The 17170-nt window shown below is 36.6% G+C and overlaps 1 protein-coding gene across 10 annotated transcripts in view; it reads right to left on the bottom strand.

The window, feature by feature from the left end:
- Positions 1-414: 414 nt before the first annotated feature.
- LOC105208289 (echinoderm microtubule-associated protein-like 2) overlaps positions 415-17170 on the bottom strand; it is a 46177-nt gene continuing 29421 nt past the window's right edge. For 5 of the 10 annotated variants that reach the window (XM_039453555.1, XM_039453550.1, XM_039453552.1 and 2 more), the window contains exons 3-19: positions 16826-17056; positions 13873-14029; positions 13312-13425; positions 12801-12929; positions 12001-12069; positions 8392-8697; positions 7951-8023; positions 7617-7823; positions 7247-7484; positions 6929-7086; positions 6117-6374; positions 5643-5780; positions 5356-5472; positions 4610-4633; positions 4124-4211; positions 2703-2929; positions 415-2482 (exon numbers count right to left, since the gene is read on the bottom strand). In XM_039453555.1, the coding sequence (XP_039309489.1) occupies positions 2357-2482; positions 2703-2929; positions 4124-4211; positions 4610-4633; positions 5356-5472; positions 5643-5780; positions 6117-6374; positions 6929-7086; positions 7247-7484; positions 7617-7823; positions 7951-8023; positions 8392-8697; positions 12001-12069; positions 12801-12929; positions 13312-13425; positions 13873-14029; positions 16826-17056 (2660 nt within the window). In that variant the 3' untranslated portion in view covers positions 415-2356. The remainder of the gene's footprint in view (positions 2483-2702; positions 2930-4123; positions 4212-4609; positions 4634-5355; positions 5473-5642; positions 5781-6116; positions 6375-6928; positions 7087-7246; positions 7485-7616; positions 7824-7950; positions 8024-8391; positions 8698-12000; positions 12070-12800; positions 12930-13311; positions 13426-13872; positions 14030-16825; positions 17057-17170) is intronic. The other 5 variants (XM_039453554.1, XM_039453557.1, XM_039453556.1 and 2 more) reach the window with 5 other exon arrangements.

The following is a 17170-nucleotide window of genomic DNA, read 5'->3' as shown; positions in this document are numbered from 1 at the left end:
AGGAAAATTTTAAGCATGATTCTAGAGAATAAATCAAGATAAACATCTAGAATGACAAAATTGCGATTAAAGCTTTTTTTATAAAATTTAAATATTTATACGTTTCAGACACTTTTTATGTGAATATTTAAATATTCAGAATTACGATGTCAAGAATAATAAAATTTTGGTTGACTTTTTTTTTTAAATTATAATGTTTAAATTCATAAGTTTTAGGCTTATTTTACGTGATTATTTAAATATTTATAATTAAAAAGTTGGTCTTAATCGCAGTTTCAACATTTTTTTATGTTGATGTTACTTTATCACTTAAAATCAGTCTTTAAATTTTCTCTCACCTATCACCAAACATATTCTGTATATTACATTAATACTGCAGCTATTTATACAACGAATTCATCTTATTGCGTGACGTATTATTTTGAAGATGATTTATTATCTATTGAAATTACATACATACGATGTATACGCATACACGTTACCGTGACATATAAATAAAATATATAGATATATCTTACACGTTGACACGATGAATGAAAATAAAGTGATTATTCTTGTTCTGTTAGACTTTGGTAAAATACTTCATGCCAAAAGGGAGGTAAAGGAGAGAAGGCATATATGTATATGAAACGCGTCGAAGAGACGCTATATGACGCGAGCTCTCTCGTATATACATGCATTCATCATACACTCGAAAAGTATTTCTTTCATCGTCCATGTTTTCTCTCTCTCTCTTTCTCTCTCTCTTCTTTCTTTTCTTTTCGTCGTGACAAAATCCGTCGTGTCGAAAGCACACTCGAATTGCGAATTATGCTACGTACTTTTCTATTGGACGGCATATTACGGCACTGTGAGTTTGTTCGCTTATTTTTCGCGTAATCAGGCCCCTCGCGAGCTCAGGGGCTTTTTATCTTCTTCACTTTTGTGCGTTTTGGCCGCGAGAAGCCTTGGTTCATTCACGACGAGTTTTCGTATCCTCGTTCCCTTTGCGGAAGCTTCTCGGCTCGAGATTCGTCCTTAGGTCTCTCACGATACTGTATTATCGCATTTGAAACGATAATTTATTTATTTGATTAACGCAATTTCGAGAATACTTTGCATATACCAATGCGTACGCGCGTGCAAGCGTATCGTTCATTTACGAATCGATACCACAAATTTTTCAAAAATTCAATTTAATGTCGCGCTAACTTGGTAAATAAAATAAGATAAAAGCTCTCTTGAGTTTATCTTGAGACGGATTTCCAATATTTAATTTTGTCTGAACAAAAATTCGACATCACACCTCTGTATTACAATATGATATACATATACAATGCAATTGTACATATATATCATAATACATATAATATATGTGTTATATAATGTATTAATTTATATAATATATAATGTAATATATTTATAAGTAATATATTATATCAGAGAGGTGATTACATTTTGCTCTATGGACTTGTTTGATTGTAACAATTTCCATTTGAAGTCTATATTCATTAATTAATGCACGACAGACTATGTACGGCGAGCACGAATTATTTTTACAAAAATAAAAAAAAAGTACATCCACGTATTACATTTACGTATTAATCGGGAATATATAAAGATCCACTCGTGGAGTTCTTGCTGTATGTATGCAAGAAATTAACTGAAAACAAAATTATAAATTCTTTTCAATTCAATCGACGACCTTCGCGATTACCATTTCTCAACCGTCATCTAGAAAAACAAAGACTTGCAAAAATATCAGAATACGTTTGCAGAGAATAAAAAAAAAATAAATAAAAGATGTATTATAGTAAAGTGCCATATAATATTCATTTCTTTGAATCATAATACGAATTGTTGTAGTTAACAAAAAATATAAACGTGTCCATTAATATCATATAATAGTGGACACAATGGTATAAGAAAAGATTACATCGGTGCTATCACATATACTGATACGAGAAGGAAACACGTTGCACGCACGGTGCATTGAGTTGCTTTACGTACGAGAGTATACATTCGAGTCTATGAATATCTTATGCCTCTGACAAACATATCGTTAAGAAATCGAGGCGTCAATTTGATTCTCCACTCTTGAACAAGTGAAATCGCTCTTAAGAACATTCACACAATGTTCATCGCGATTAAATATATCGTGCGACGACGATATATATTTTTCACGTCTAGAAATGTCGAGATGATAGGATGATTCTGTTGTTAGCTTTTTAGAACAGAAGCCATGAAGCTCGGATGTGATTAAGTAAGTCGGGCGATATTTTTAGTTTTAAACGACGCAATGTTGACATTCTTTTATCTTCTCAGCTCGATCTTGAAGTGCACTTTTAAGAATCACTCGCTCTCGAAAATGACTCGCTTAATTTACTATCCACTGGAGAACACTGGTATCGGCGCCGCCAGTCGATACCAATCGGGAATCATCTTGCAAGAACGAGACGTTTGTTACGTGACTCGAGTGGCCGCCATAGGAGTGGTATAACGACTGAAATACAAAATTTTCATTCGCAAAATCTTAGTTTATTCCTCAATATGAGTTTGAGATCTGTTTTCTTCGAAGTAGCTCTACTTTAAACTCGGTTAACTTGTACTCTTTGCCTTTTTGCTAGTTTCAAGAATTAGAAAAAGATAAAAAGTTGAGCTACGACGGTGCAAACGGGCCTAAAAGTTTAGCATAATATAAAATTTAAAATAGTTTAAATTACCTTTGGCTGGCATGCCGGATGAGAGAACAATTTGACCTTTCCGAAATCATCACCGGTAGCTAAGAGTTTGCCGTCGCCACTTCGCGTGCAATTATTCACATCAGTTCCATCAGCGCCCTCCGGCCAAATACCTATTGTCTCGAACGATATCACGCAGGTATGGGTCGCCCAATCAACATTCCTTAACATCGAAGACTGTGGAATTTGACGGCAAACACCAGGGTTCCCTAAATTTCAGAAAAAGTCATATGTCAGAGATATTCAATGGATATTACATTCTTTAGAGCAATATGATTTTCACTCCATTAATTGACGCACGTTTTCTCTCATCTTTAATCTATTTTTTTTTATATCTTTCTGTATGTGTACAAAAAATTAGAGGCTCTAAATATCGATATATTTTACAAGCTATTAGATTTATGAAACTGTACTAAATATTATTTTATATATTTTTATTTTACACATACAATTATGATATCTTATAAACTTTGGGATTCTTTTCTTTCGTGCAACTCTTCCTCCGCTCTAGAGCGCAAGAGATGGAAACGTGTACACATATGTCAAATAATTATCTCTCTAACGATGTTGTAATGTAATCCCCAAGAAATTTATTTTTTAAAGATAAAAAGTAACCATATGGAGAACCATGTAGAGAAAATAAACTTCGTAGGGTTTATGAGGTAGAGAGAGAGAGAGAGAGAGACAATGAAGATCAAAAATCTTGAATTTCAAAGAGGCACTCTTCGGTATATTTCCGATAATAAACTTTTCAAGTGACAAAAATTTGCTGGATAAAGCACAACAGAAATTTACTTATAACAGAGTTTCAATAAAATTCTGAGATAGTAATTTAACGTTGTAATAGATTAAAGCGGAAAGATAAAATTTTTCTGACGGAAGTATTTCATTAATCTAGCAGTTAAGACATGCAAGAATTCTGAGGGAATAATGAACAAACAAATAAAGAAGATATTCCTTGCATTCAAAAGTAAATAAATATAAGAGATCTGTTCTTTTTAATTGAATTTCTTTCACAATTCATCTTTTCTCTTGTTCTCTCCAATGTAAAAGGAAAAAGAGGAAAAATAAACCGTGCAAGATCAGCTAAAAGAAAATAGACTTATGGTCAAAAATCACGATGTCCTCGACTCGAAGAATCCTGGAAAACAAAATATTTTCCGTTTGAAAAATAATGTTAGAGGCTCTTAGAAAACTAATTACTAAGCTTCAATGTTCGGATAGTCCTTCGGAATGGCAAAGCACAAAGAATCTAAAGAATAAAAGAAAATATATTCTTAAAGCCCCTGCAGTTTTCTAAGGGTCTTAAATTGAATTCGCTTTCCTTCTTCTTCTTATTATTGTCTTCACGTGTCACAAATTATACTTAATTCGATAAAATTATTAGAGACGACTTTACTTACAATAAAGTAATTCGTAGTCTCCGCTATTGCTGCGCAAGTATTGACCATCCACAGACCAATCCAGATGAGTTATGAAACTGGAATGTCCCTGAAATAAAGAAAAGTCCATATGTTTACATGATACATTCATGTATTATCACTATAAGCTGTTGCAGATCTTGCATTCCTGTCGCTATAGAATATTATTAAATGATCAATGTGTCATATTGCAAATTAACAATACAGTTCTATCATCTGTCATATTGTAAATATAATACTTTATGCAAGCAATGCTCAACGTGCGTGCGGGTGCTAACAAGTTGGATGATGAAAGTTTAACTACGTAATCAACAGTATATTCTACGATCGCATATGAGAATAAAGCGAGGTACGTCGCGTCGCGTTTTTTTTTTAATTGTATAAAGAATTGAATTCGTTTAAAACGATTTCGTACACGCAACGCGACATCCCTTCTACGTTTTCGAGTGGCCGAAACACAAGTCTTACTCCGTGCCTTCGAATCCGCTTTGGCTAGAAAATGGAAAAGAATTGTATTCAGTATCATTAAGCCTTTGAGAATATATGTTCGCAAGGTACTTCTAATAAAATATATTCCGTCATATCTGTACCATTATATACTTTTGATAAAACCATTTAAATTATAAACTTATAAGTTTAACATTTACAGATAATTTTCTAAGTAAGTTATTTACAATTTCGAAACGGATATCTAAACAATTGTGTTTTAATAATTGCTAGCAATATATACATGTAAGAAGAAAATGGCTTAGATCTTTTTAAAGGGCAATGGGAAAAAGCTCAAGAGACGGTAAATGTCATATTTTCATTGCTGATAAGACAATTACTTTTTATCACAAGATATAAACCATTGAGTTATTAACGAATGCTATTTGTCACTAATTTTTTTAAGCAAGTAAATATGTACACACATTAAATCTGTTACATTTACAGCACACATAACGAGTAATATCAAACATATATTAAATCAAGTATATATTACAGTAAGATAAATTAACAATTTTGTATATAAAATTATATTTAAAAAATTGAAATGAACATGAAAGGTACAGTTGGAGTTTAAGACAAGTAACATTAAGTTTATAAAGAAAATGTAATTATTTTATTTAACGTTAAAACGACTTTAAAAACGAATATATTCCACTCATAGGACTTATGAATTTTACTGACGTTGGGAAAAGATAATGTAAGATTGTTATTAACTTGTAACTTACCATGCACCGCCCAACTCGACTATACTTGGTCGCAACCTCGTTCACTTGATAAATGTAAATGTAATTATCTCTGGAGCCGAGTGCAAGCAAGGAACCATCGGGTGAGAATTGAACAACCTAAAAATAATTTTTCGTTAGAAATTTTGTTATCATACCATATTACCAATGTTACCTATAAAAGATTTGTTTTACGAAACATGATCGAACCAGACACATGATTAAACTGTTTTCATAAAAAATGATTTCAATGTATTTTAAAGCTACAAAAGCATTATATGCAAACATACCTGCATAGGCTCGGCACCATCGCTGTGATGTGTATACAATTCTCGCGTCTCGCTATCGATTGCCAACCATTTTCCCGACACGCAACCGACGACTATAATGTTACCGTCCGGTGAGAAAGCGATACTCTGTGCTTGCTCCTAAAAGATAATGAATTTTTATATTATTTTTTAATTTTTTTTTCTTTTGTATTAAAATTTATAAATTTAACACGAAAGATATAGTTAAACTGTGTAGCATCATTGTTTTAATTAAATTAATGACACGTCGAATATGAACAATGACGTCCTATAGGAATGATTAAAACTAAATCAAATTGCGATATAATTCGACACTATTTAACAATGTATTTTATACATTTTCGCGATTTAATAAATTAATTAAAATTTAGGTATTAAAATTTGTTTCAAAATATATTTGCTTTTTTTGCAAGCTAACGGAAGCATTTTGCTACTAGAGAGATAAACGCTATGTACCCCGATGTCTTTGCTCCACACCACAGTATGACTTAAACTGTCCCACATCTGCAACAATCTGTCGTGTCCCGCTGTGGCAAATTGTGGCAAAGTCGGATGAGCCGCAAGTCCCCAAACTTCCTCGGCGTGACCCAGCATCGCGGGATTAAAACCCATGTCATTCTCGCCAACGAGGATGCAGTTCCTCGTTGTGCCAATTAATAATTGAGTGCCCCTTCCTTCCGAAAGCGTTCGAATTCCGCCGAAATGATCCTCGATCTACCGAATAAATTTTATTTCAAATTTCACATTTTTTTTTAATGTCGAAAAGCATATTGATAAAATCGACAAAAACACGCACATAAAAAATTTCGTATTAATTTTAAGTTTCTTCGCCCAGAAAATGGTTTCTTTCAAGTCAAAAAGTATGTTCCTTGAAGTTTGTTTGGCTCAGAAAAATTGTGCATAGCTATACGGTAAAGAAATGTTAATTTAATTTGAAATCTTTTTACTTGTTCTTTTTATTAGAACTAAAAAAATAGATTGGTCGTGCAACGCAAATTTTTCTTTAAATGAAAGAAAAATATTTTTAAAACCAGAACAACTTAATTATTTCTTACATTTCTGTCAATATTTTCTTTGAATTAAATAATTATTTGTTTAAATTAACAAATAATTTGAACAGACAATTTATTTACTTTTAAAAAGGCTAGTACGTTATTTCTTGAAATCAAATTTATTTATTTTTTGCAAAGATATTTTTACTTCAATACTGAAAAAATCAAGTTAAAGAATTGATTTAAACGTAATTTTTATCTGGGTGTTTGACTTGCCTGGGCTTCTTCTCCCGTCAGATTCAAAGAAGCGTCAAAATACAAAATTTTGCCGTCCTTTCCGCCTCCGGTAATAATGTTGCCATTTTTCAAAACACATATGGAGAAAATCGATCCTTCGTGGAGATTCCTCACTAGCCTTGAGATTGTGTTAGTACCTATAAAAATTAAAAAGATATAAGTAATGCGATAAAGTAATTTTTTTTTACCTTGAGAGTGAATTAATACAACAAATTGTAAGCAATTCTTGCGATTTTTTATTCTTGTAAAAATCCAGCAAAGATTAATACGAGGTACCATAATTGTTAAAGAAATTACCTCGAGCCCAAACGATGATGTTGCCGTTGCTGTCGCCAGTGAGGATGTCTCCGTTTTGATTGAAGGCGACACAGGTAACGTACCTGGGCTTATCTCTGCTCTCGAAAACGCCCATACGTTTATACAGCATGCCACCGTTGTCCAGGGACCAAAAGGACACGTGTCCTTTTCCACAAGAAACGATCTGGTTGCGTTCCAGCGGATGCCACTCGGCGCAAACCACCGTGTCGACAGAGCACTGCAATCGGCAGTCATCGTCCGTTAAATGGCCTGCTTCCGGCCGGGATATACGCGAATCATTTGCGACATTACAGATATATGTCACAATGTTTAATCATGTCATTACGTGAAACAGATTATCACTGCGTACCTTCGTTTCGGTCACTTTGGTGCCACGGTCGCTCTTCTGCCAGTCCCAGATCGATATATTGTGATCGGAGGTCTCGTCAATAGCGCACAAATAATTTCCGCCGTCAGCCTTGGAGAATGACAGACAGCAAATCGATCCGTCGAATTCGCCATTGCCGATCACGCTGAGTGTCGTCAGGCTCACGGAGTTCCATATTCTTATGTGTGGCTAAAATTAATATCGAATTTACAGCATTTTATAACTTGTCCGTTAAGTTTTATTATGGTTAGAATATAACGTTTTATGTTTCTTTTCTTCATTTATTTAATATATTTTCGTATTTCGATAATTTTACCATAGCATCTCGACGATCCGTCCCGCAAACCTGTCCCGTCGCGACGATTAATTTGTTGGGATGAATCGCTATGCTGTATAAAAAAAAATTAAGTTAATTACTCAACGTATTAAGAAACATTGCTTAACATAATTTTTCATAATTTGTTTGCTTCATATACCATTGATCAAGTAATGTATTAGAAGTTTTAATTTTCTTTTATTTCATAAAGAAGTTAAATAATTTGTTTCTTTTCTGTATATCGAAATCTTACATTAAAATTTAATGCAAAATTTATATATAAGTAATATATATTCATGTACAGCTGTTACTTCAATAGAATTTAATAACGTTCGCCGAATTATTAACAACTGAATATTTTGACTCTTCATCACGTTTAATTACTGCAGCATTATTCTTCGTGAGAACTGGATATCGTGTTTTTCCCAACTTTTCGCTCACCACTTGACATCGTCCGTATGACCTAGGTAATGTCTCTGACTGTGCTCCTCCATGTTGTACAGAACAACGACCGCCGCGACGAAATATACGATCTCGCCGGTCGGCAGCAGGTGTAAATTGCTACGGCAATCGCGGCCGCGGTAACCGTAGACCCAGTCGAGTTTCAATTTGCTCTGCGGCGGTGTGCTAACTTTGTGAAGGTCGTAGGATTCCATCATGGATGTAGGAACATAAAGAACGACCGGTCGACCGCGCAGATACATGCGGACGGTGCCTTCCTCCTCGTTGTACTGCATGTCTCTGGTGCTACAAAAAAGATCGTTTATTATCCATTTGCTTAATCGTTCTTATCGTCATGTTTTAATGTGCGATCGATATCGCGCGCGTACTCATTTCAAGGAAATGAAACGCTCAAGGCTGAAAATTTTACACGACCAATTTCTCGCGAAGCAAATTGGACTCGGAAAGGAAAATTATCCAATCAGCGAATTTTTCGACACGTTATCCTCTTCAATTTTCACATTTAACTTTCGCGAAAAAGATTTCTTAAAATTTCTTTTCCCGAAATATTTTTTTCTCTCTTTCTCTCTGGTTTTTCTAAAATATTTTCTAGTTAGCGTCCGTAAGACGAGTCGAAAGGACATGTTACAAAACCCAAATTACAAAAACCAATCGGTTGAAATCTACTTTAAGTAAAGCTTTTCTCACGTGCTGCGAACCGATATCGACGACGATTTTTCACTTCATATTACACTACCTCCCAAGAGCTTCGGCACGATCCTGCTTCAATTCGTGTGTCGACCGGCGTGCTCTCCGGTCGCGCTGTTCGCGTTGTACTGCGGGAATTAGCCAGGCTTTCTGTGTCGATGAGGTCTGGTAACCGCGACGAGTGACTCACGCGAGGAATGACTCGCCTTTATTACTCCGCGAAGCATGCTACGCCGTTACGTTTTAATTTGTTCCGACTTTTGGTCTTTCTCATATCACTTTATTATGCACAGGATACTCGCTCGTAGTCCGGGTTCGATCAAGGTCTCCTCGGACTCGTTTTAATCTGATCAACACGATTGAGGACGAGGAGGGCAGCTTCGTATTTACAGCCACGCGTAAACGGCGCTGTTATCGCGCAAATCTCTTCAATCTCTCTATCTCGGTCTTTCAACTTGGTTCGCGTTCCAACGAGGCTACGAATTTCGCGATTTATATCCTAACGATTCTAATTATTCAATGTATTCTTGTAGCGCGAAGCGTAGTTGAGGAAAAGATGCCATGCAGCGTGCGCGAATGCCGAGCAAAGCGAATCGATGTGATGCAAAACAAGGTAGCGGGGAACTGTAGCCTTGACCAAATTCTTCGTGAAACGCGAATTCGAAGCCTTCGCTGTTTTTGCATTCATCGTATTCGTCGTAACACTTGCGAATTTAATTAATATTCCGGAAACAGGAATAACAGGAAAACTTAAATTATTCATTAATTGAGGCAGCCCTACTTCCCAAGCGTATTCCTAAAATAAAACTGAGCGCACACGGAAATGATTACAGACAGTCACGCCATCAAACGGCTTATTTACATATTCTAACGAATATTATTGGCCCCGTCTGATCAATAAATTCAAATGAAGTTCGCTCGTTCATAATAATGCAACGAGCGGGCAAGGATAAAGCACTTCCGAGTGCATTTTTGACGTTGAACGATACGCGGAGAAGGCAACAGGTATGGAAGGAGGCCCACGTGGTTAACGGCTCATTTAACGTCCTAGTGCGAAGCGCGCCATTGCGTTACCGAAGAAAGTGAATCCGCGATTCCTCCTCCTGCTATTGCACAACCACGCGTGCTGCGTTTCCTGGTGTGCCCGACGTCACGGCGTCACGAGCACGCCGGAAACGTCGGCAAAAAAAAGGAAAAAAAAAAGAAATAACGCCGCCTGAAAGCGTCCTCGAGCCAGACGGTTTTGCAGTTTTGTATTTACTCAGAGGATAGGTCGTAACGCTCCAATTCTAAGTAGTATCTACTTTGTCAAATTAATGAAATTAATTAACATCTTGCACTACTAATTTATCTTGTTAATTTATCTGGCAGCTAAAATAAATGAAGCTTTTACGTAGATTAACCACTTACTTGTCTTCCGACTATGACATCGTGGAATATGCTATCTTTAACATGCATATACTGCAAGAGTATATTATAGTGAAACTGCACTGTAGCACGTGATTGTTATTCACTTCGCTCTCACAATGGTTCCTATAAGATCTAAATTGTAGCCGCAGTCTTTATCTATTTTACTCGCGCGAGAGGTAACTTAGATATGATACAACACTGTCCGCGATACGTATCGGTTTCCAAACGAATAATCATATAGTTTTTGCGGAAGGGGCAATACGATTAAAACGCGCGATTAATTTTGATCGCGATCCAAGCACGGTGCAACGCAATTCCAAGCGTGACATTTAAACTTAAAATGCTTTTACCGTCTCTTGCAGTATCACATCACGAACCTTTTGAACTGCACTTTTGCCAAGCTGGAGGTTCCACCGCCTCAAGAAAATTCGTGCGTGACATTTACACTTGTGCGATCGAAGGTCGAAAGTAATGCGTATATCGTGATAATTAACGGCATGCCAATGCGACAATAATGATATGTATACGTACTATGCTACGTGCAACGCATGCGGGATGATAACTTCTCGTTTAACGGATATTCGTGGCGATACCGATCGACGAGTCGGCGCAAGCGTTAGAAAATTGGTACACGTTAGCACGAAGCGAACTCCTCTTTTCAGATTCGTTACAAAAATTACAAGCGCGATGCGATCGGTTTAGTTTTATACATTTTCGGAGAATTTTTCATCAGTTTACAAATCGTACATGTGACAGTTATGGTGCAAAGCTTTAAGAAAAACTCCCCGAAATGTTTAGGTAAAATTTAATTATAAAAATAAAAATTACACGGAACAGTCTTGCTAAAGTATCTAAAGTTGATTACAAACAGTTCATTAAATTAATTATGTAGGAAGTTCAACCTGATCGCTAGAATATCAAAACTTTTTGCAGCATTGTTCATGATGCTTGAGCGTTCTTCAAAATTATTCCGATGGTTCAGCACAATTATATTCAGATCTGTGTTCAATTAAATTTTTAGATGCCACAGCGAAACCGTTGCAAGCATAAAAAATTATTAAATAATTAGCGTCGTTTAATTCGCGCAGCTTCCGCGGAATCCCAGCTATTCACCAGTAAAGAGATAAGCTGCAATTCGATCCGTAATCTACGAGGCGAGATCGGCATCGACCGCCTTTGCGATCGCGTATCCTGCAGATCGTGTGTCATGCAGATATATATCATGGCGATAACCCGCAGGAAATCCTACACGTGCGTTTAACGCCCGTGTTTTAAGCGAGGCTTTTACCGTGCGCGCTCACCTGCGGAGGGACGAAATTGCATCTTTAAAGACCGTTCGGCGCGCACGTGCATCGGCGAAGCGCGTGCACGTGTGACGACCTCGCGATCACCGGCGCGGCGGGTCGCCTAAACGCTGGCTCGCGAAAAGTCATGTATATATAATATACGTTGCAATAAGTTATATGTAAAGTACTCTGGTATATTATTTACCCGTGCTTGACGTTGTTCATCGCCGGTGGTTTGAACAGGTTGAACAGGGACTTGGTGGACGCAGACAATCTATAATGAACGAAAATGCAAACGAAAATCCATGCGGTGCAAAACAAAAACGAGATCGGAGGGAAAGAGAAGAGAGACAGGCGACCGTCTCTAATGCGATCGGCGGCGTGCTTCCCGCGTGCTTGTAGCTTTGATCGATGGGTATCAACAAAGGGATTCTCCACCGATTCGGTGCGCTTCAAGCATAATTTCTCAGTTTCACGGGGAGGACTAGAATATAATGAACCTTCTCTGTCCGAACAAATTAGACTCGCCCGTGACTTTAAAATCTACTTCAGATACGACGTCATAATTAAAATGGGCTCTACAAATCACAGATTATCTCATCTTTATACACTGTAGTCATCAATTTACTTCAACTCTCCTGTTTCTTGCAACCTATCCGCGAGCTTCGTTTCTTTGTAGGTACTTTTTCTCAAGTTGCATTAGTATGTTTATTAACGATCACATAAAGAAGAATAGTATTCAATTAAATTCAATGTACTGTGCCGACAGGATGCAAGAAAGAGGCATAACGGCGCATAAAAGACGAGGCAATAGTAATTTTCTGACCAACTCGAGAGACGACAGGTTCGACGGGGAAACGCGCTCGATCGCTTGAGAGAGGGAAGCAAGAAAACTGGCGGTGATAACAAAAAGTTAAACTCGTGTGATCAGTGAAATGTGAACAAAATCACAAATAGCAAGGCAAACGGTGCGTTTTACTGTTACGTTATTAGTTGCGAGCTAACCTGGTACCGACGAGCTGGGAATTGCTTCCCTGGTTTTGCGGGGAATGTGTAAAATCGCCGGTGGACGACCATCTCTTCGCTCTTCTCAGGCTACTTTGTGGCGGTCCGTTTGATCTTGCCGTGGGCGATCTAAGACATCGAATTCAGTTCTCGTACAACAGCGTCATGCATATGTACACGCATCGCATAACGTCGTAATGACGCTCTAAGGAACATCGAAATATATTGCTGCTAATTAAACAGCGAGCGTTCGTTAACGTGGCAATAACACTAAAGAGAGAACATACATGCGCATATCTATGACGATCATACACGCAACACACAATTAATAATGCAACGAGAATAATCAAAATTCTTGCAATCGGGGGGGAGAAACGATTCAGATGGACTTGTATTTACAATTCGTATTTAAAACTTTCATAGTTTTGGTGTCTATTTGGTGAACAACAAAAAAAATGCACAATATTTAATTTGCGGTTTATCTTACATTAAAGAGTTTTAGATTGCCTACCTGGCTACAGGCAGTGGCGTGGCTCTAGGGCTTGGCGATGGCACCGGTGAAACGCTACTACTACTCGGACTATCGGAATGCAAAGAGCCCGTTGACTGATAGTGGACGGATCTCCTAAAACAAAAAGTAATTAACTAAAACAAAGACGAAGCGCATATTATCTAGAAATTTTAGCTACAATGTGAAACAAAGGTCAAAACCTATCAATTAAAAAAAGCATACGCAGCTGGAAGAACGTCTGAAATTTTCAGACACTCTGTATAAAATCTCGAACTTTGGTATTTAATATTTTCTCGTAATTTTTAATTAAGCGTAGTTCTAATCTATTAGCACAAATATCTCATAGCTCCTTAATTACCCAATTCGAATTTCAAATCCGATGAGTCTTTTCAGATATATTTGTCCTTATACATATTAAAATTATATAAAATCTTTATTCATGTGTGAAGTAGCTGTCCTTCGTCACCTGCTTGCCAACCTAAGAAACTGACCGTCCAATTTTAGATCTCTCGAATCCTTGGTTGACATTAAACACAATTTACAGTTAGTTTTAACTCTCACCTTTGAGGAAGTTGGGAGGGATGCACATAGCTGGCAGGCCGTCTCGGACTGGACGTCGCGTCGCGAACGTCCTGCGACGATCCCGAGGATGAGGAATTTCTGAGGACACCGGTCTGGCGCAACCTTAAGTCCTTCTGTGGCACCGAATTTTGACTACCTGGAAAATAAAACATTGTCTCTCACTCGGAGTATTTAAAAGCGAATGAAAAAAAAAAGAAAATATTCTGCATCGCGTGAACACTGATCCAATTAAAACATGAAAGCTTAGTTTCAATAAAAGACCCTGCCTCTTTCGCATTGAACTTTGAATATTGGTACAAACAACATGCGATGTAGCTACGGAATGTATAGGCTACTTGATTGGGTCTCAATAGCAATGTAACGGTGCGATATTCATAACGCCTTCCGCATGTATTGCAGCTTTTCGCTGCGTTCATCAATCGCTAAGAGCCAAGCCGAGGCTGTCGGCGTGGTAATTTATGCACGTCAGAGATTCTCGTTTTCATTTCCTGCAGATCTGTCTGACAAGGGGCTGAGGGAATATTCGCGCGCCTTCGATCGCGGAAACGCGGAGTACTTATTAGAAAACTATTCGCGTCCCCGAGTTGGCACCTTAATTGCGCGAGAGAATTAATAAACATGGGACAAGGATTCTTTCGTTTTCGCTTCAGCTACGTTACTTTCTCCGTAATTACGGCAGCGAAACTCGATTCAAAAAGTAAACAAGTTAAAATGTTATAACACACAAAAGGCAACCGAATATTTATGACAGTTTTGTGTTTACGAAATCGTCTCACATATTTTGATAATAAATAAAATTAATTTTTATCTTTATGCAAATACAATGGAAATATTTTTATCATTAAGATACTCAACAAATTGCTAAAGTATTTAATTTTTATGTTTTATTTTTGCAATTAGATCAGGTACCATTATTCTTCTATAAAAATAACTATTCGGTTAGAACTCGGGTCTTGTGATTCTTTAATTAATAATGATCAAATTTATAATTCTTTAGTTACTAGCCATGCATTCATTATAATTTTTTTTTGTAGTTATACCATTTATAATTGGAGGATTTAAAAAATTTTTAGTTCCATTAATATTAGGATCTTCTGATATAGCATATCCAAGTATAAATAACACAAGATTTTGACTTGTACAATCTTTGATGCAAGTTGTACGATTTGTTCCTTCTCGTTAATGAATTCCAGTACTCGCTTCGATCTCTCGAATTCTCATGCAGAATGAAGAATTCTTTCCCAAGGTCCGCACGAATGCCGAAGACCGGCGAACAATTACGCGAATCCATTCACGTTCGTGAGCGGGTTTCTCTATCGCGACGAGCGCAACTGAACGTGACCTTAAAGCCGTCGCGTGCCAACGGTGGTACAACACCCGGCCTGAGCTTTATTTTCAGACGCTCGAATACTCGCGATCTCGCGAGGCTTCCTCCTCGCATCCGCAATTCCTGTCATAACGTACGAAACTCTAGAGGTATCCGCGCACGAGAGACCGCCGGAAATGCACGCCTGACTTGGGTTGCATGTCGTGCACGATCGCCCCCCGCACTTACGTTCTCGATGTATTAATTTGCGCCTAGCAGTAACACTGCGATGCGATATTACAACGTGTCAGGATAAAATGATATATCCTGTCAATGCTTTGAGAAGAAAGGAAAAAAAAACACTGTTGTGTCATTTGCATTCTAATAATAAAAAGCACGGTCTAAATTTTAGAGAAGCGAAGAAGGAAAATTCTGATTACGTTAAGATACAGCTTGAGCAAAATCGAAAGTAGCTTCTCATTAGTAGTACTTGACAACCCTGGTGAAAGTTTTTCTTCATAATTTTTATACGAATTGAAACATTTTTCAAAAATAATACACAGAAAGTCTACATCTTCCCTTAGAATTTTTCATACATGTGAATTCTGAAATCTAAGATTTTTCATCCTATAATTAAAAAAAAAAAAATTTTTAACTTTTTTACTATATAATAAATATCTATATGTATGATAAAGAAATATTCGCGTGTCTTCAATTAAATATTTTTTAACTTTTTTGATTTTATAACATTTTATCAGAAATTATAGAACAAAAAATCTTAGGATATTTTATAATTAATATGTGCGAAAAAAGATGTAGAATTTCTGAGTATTTCTGAAAAATGTTCCGATTCGTATAAAAAAAATCCGAGAAAATTATAAAATTATACAGACAATCTAAAAAGTTCTGACAACAATTTTTACCAGGAAATTAACGACAACAGAAATAGAATACATGACAACTATCATATCAAATTAGATCAATATGCAATGGATATATATTTGATTTTCATTCTTGCATGATTACAATATAATGCAATCAAATTCAAATATTCAATTGGCGATTATCGAGAAATAGAGTGTGCATTTACGGCCTGGTTACGAGCGAAGGTGCGGCAAATCCGTTGATCGTTCACAGGTCATACGGATCGATCGAATCAGCTTTCCTTTCGTTATCACAAGCGAGAGACACGATTTTAATTTGTGTCTGTCAATTATCAATCCAGATTTATTAGCATGAAATTCGAATTGCGTAATCATCATACGTGAGAAAGTAACAATTAACTTTTTTTTAATAAAATTATAACGAAAAAGAATATAAAATAAATAATCAAGAAAAGAAATTCTCTCCAACAAATAAACATTTTAACATATTATTTTTATATATAACTATACAATAATTAAAAATCGACAAAATCTATTGTTTTAAAAAATTCATTTAATTTCTATTATTTAATATTTGCGATCAGTTTATTACCGCTTTACTCCAGCAGTGCCTCAGACGTGTGGAAATAGTTTTTTGTATTCATCAAGTCAAATTACAAAGTGTTATACTCCGTAACATCGTTCGTTAACGGGCTTCTAAAATCAATATGCAACTTTGCCAACTTACTTCTGACCAACTTACTTCTGAGAGGTACATGGCCGTTCCTTAAGGGCGAGGACACCATCCTTTCGTTTCTCCTCTCGTTCCTGTCATCCTCTCGCTTTTCTCTTGCCTCAAGCTGGGCGATTCGCCTTAGTGCATCCGCAAGAGTGGCGCGAAGACAAACTATCTCGTCCCTCTGCGCCAAGGATTGCCTTTCGAGGTCCGCCACTCTGCCTAAAAGGGATCCAGTCTCACACTCCAGCATCTCATCTGAAGACGTAAAAGGAAATTCTGCTTAGATGCAGTTACTTGACTTTTGATCTCTAGCCAATTTTCTTTAATTATTTTATTATCAAAATTTTTCTGAATTATTACTGATAAAAT

The sequence above is a fragment of the Solenopsis invicta genome, chromosome 9 (genome assembly GCF_016802725.1).
Source record: "Solenopsis invicta isolate M01_SB chromosome 9, UNIL_Sinv_3.0, whole genome shotgun sequence".
NCBI classification, from domain to species: Eukaryota; Metazoa; Arthropoda; class Insecta; order Hymenoptera; family Formicidae; genus Solenopsis; species Solenopsis invicta.
The sequence above is the reverse complement of the archived record's forward strand: the minus strand, read 5'-3'. Positions and strand labels throughout refer to the sequence as shown.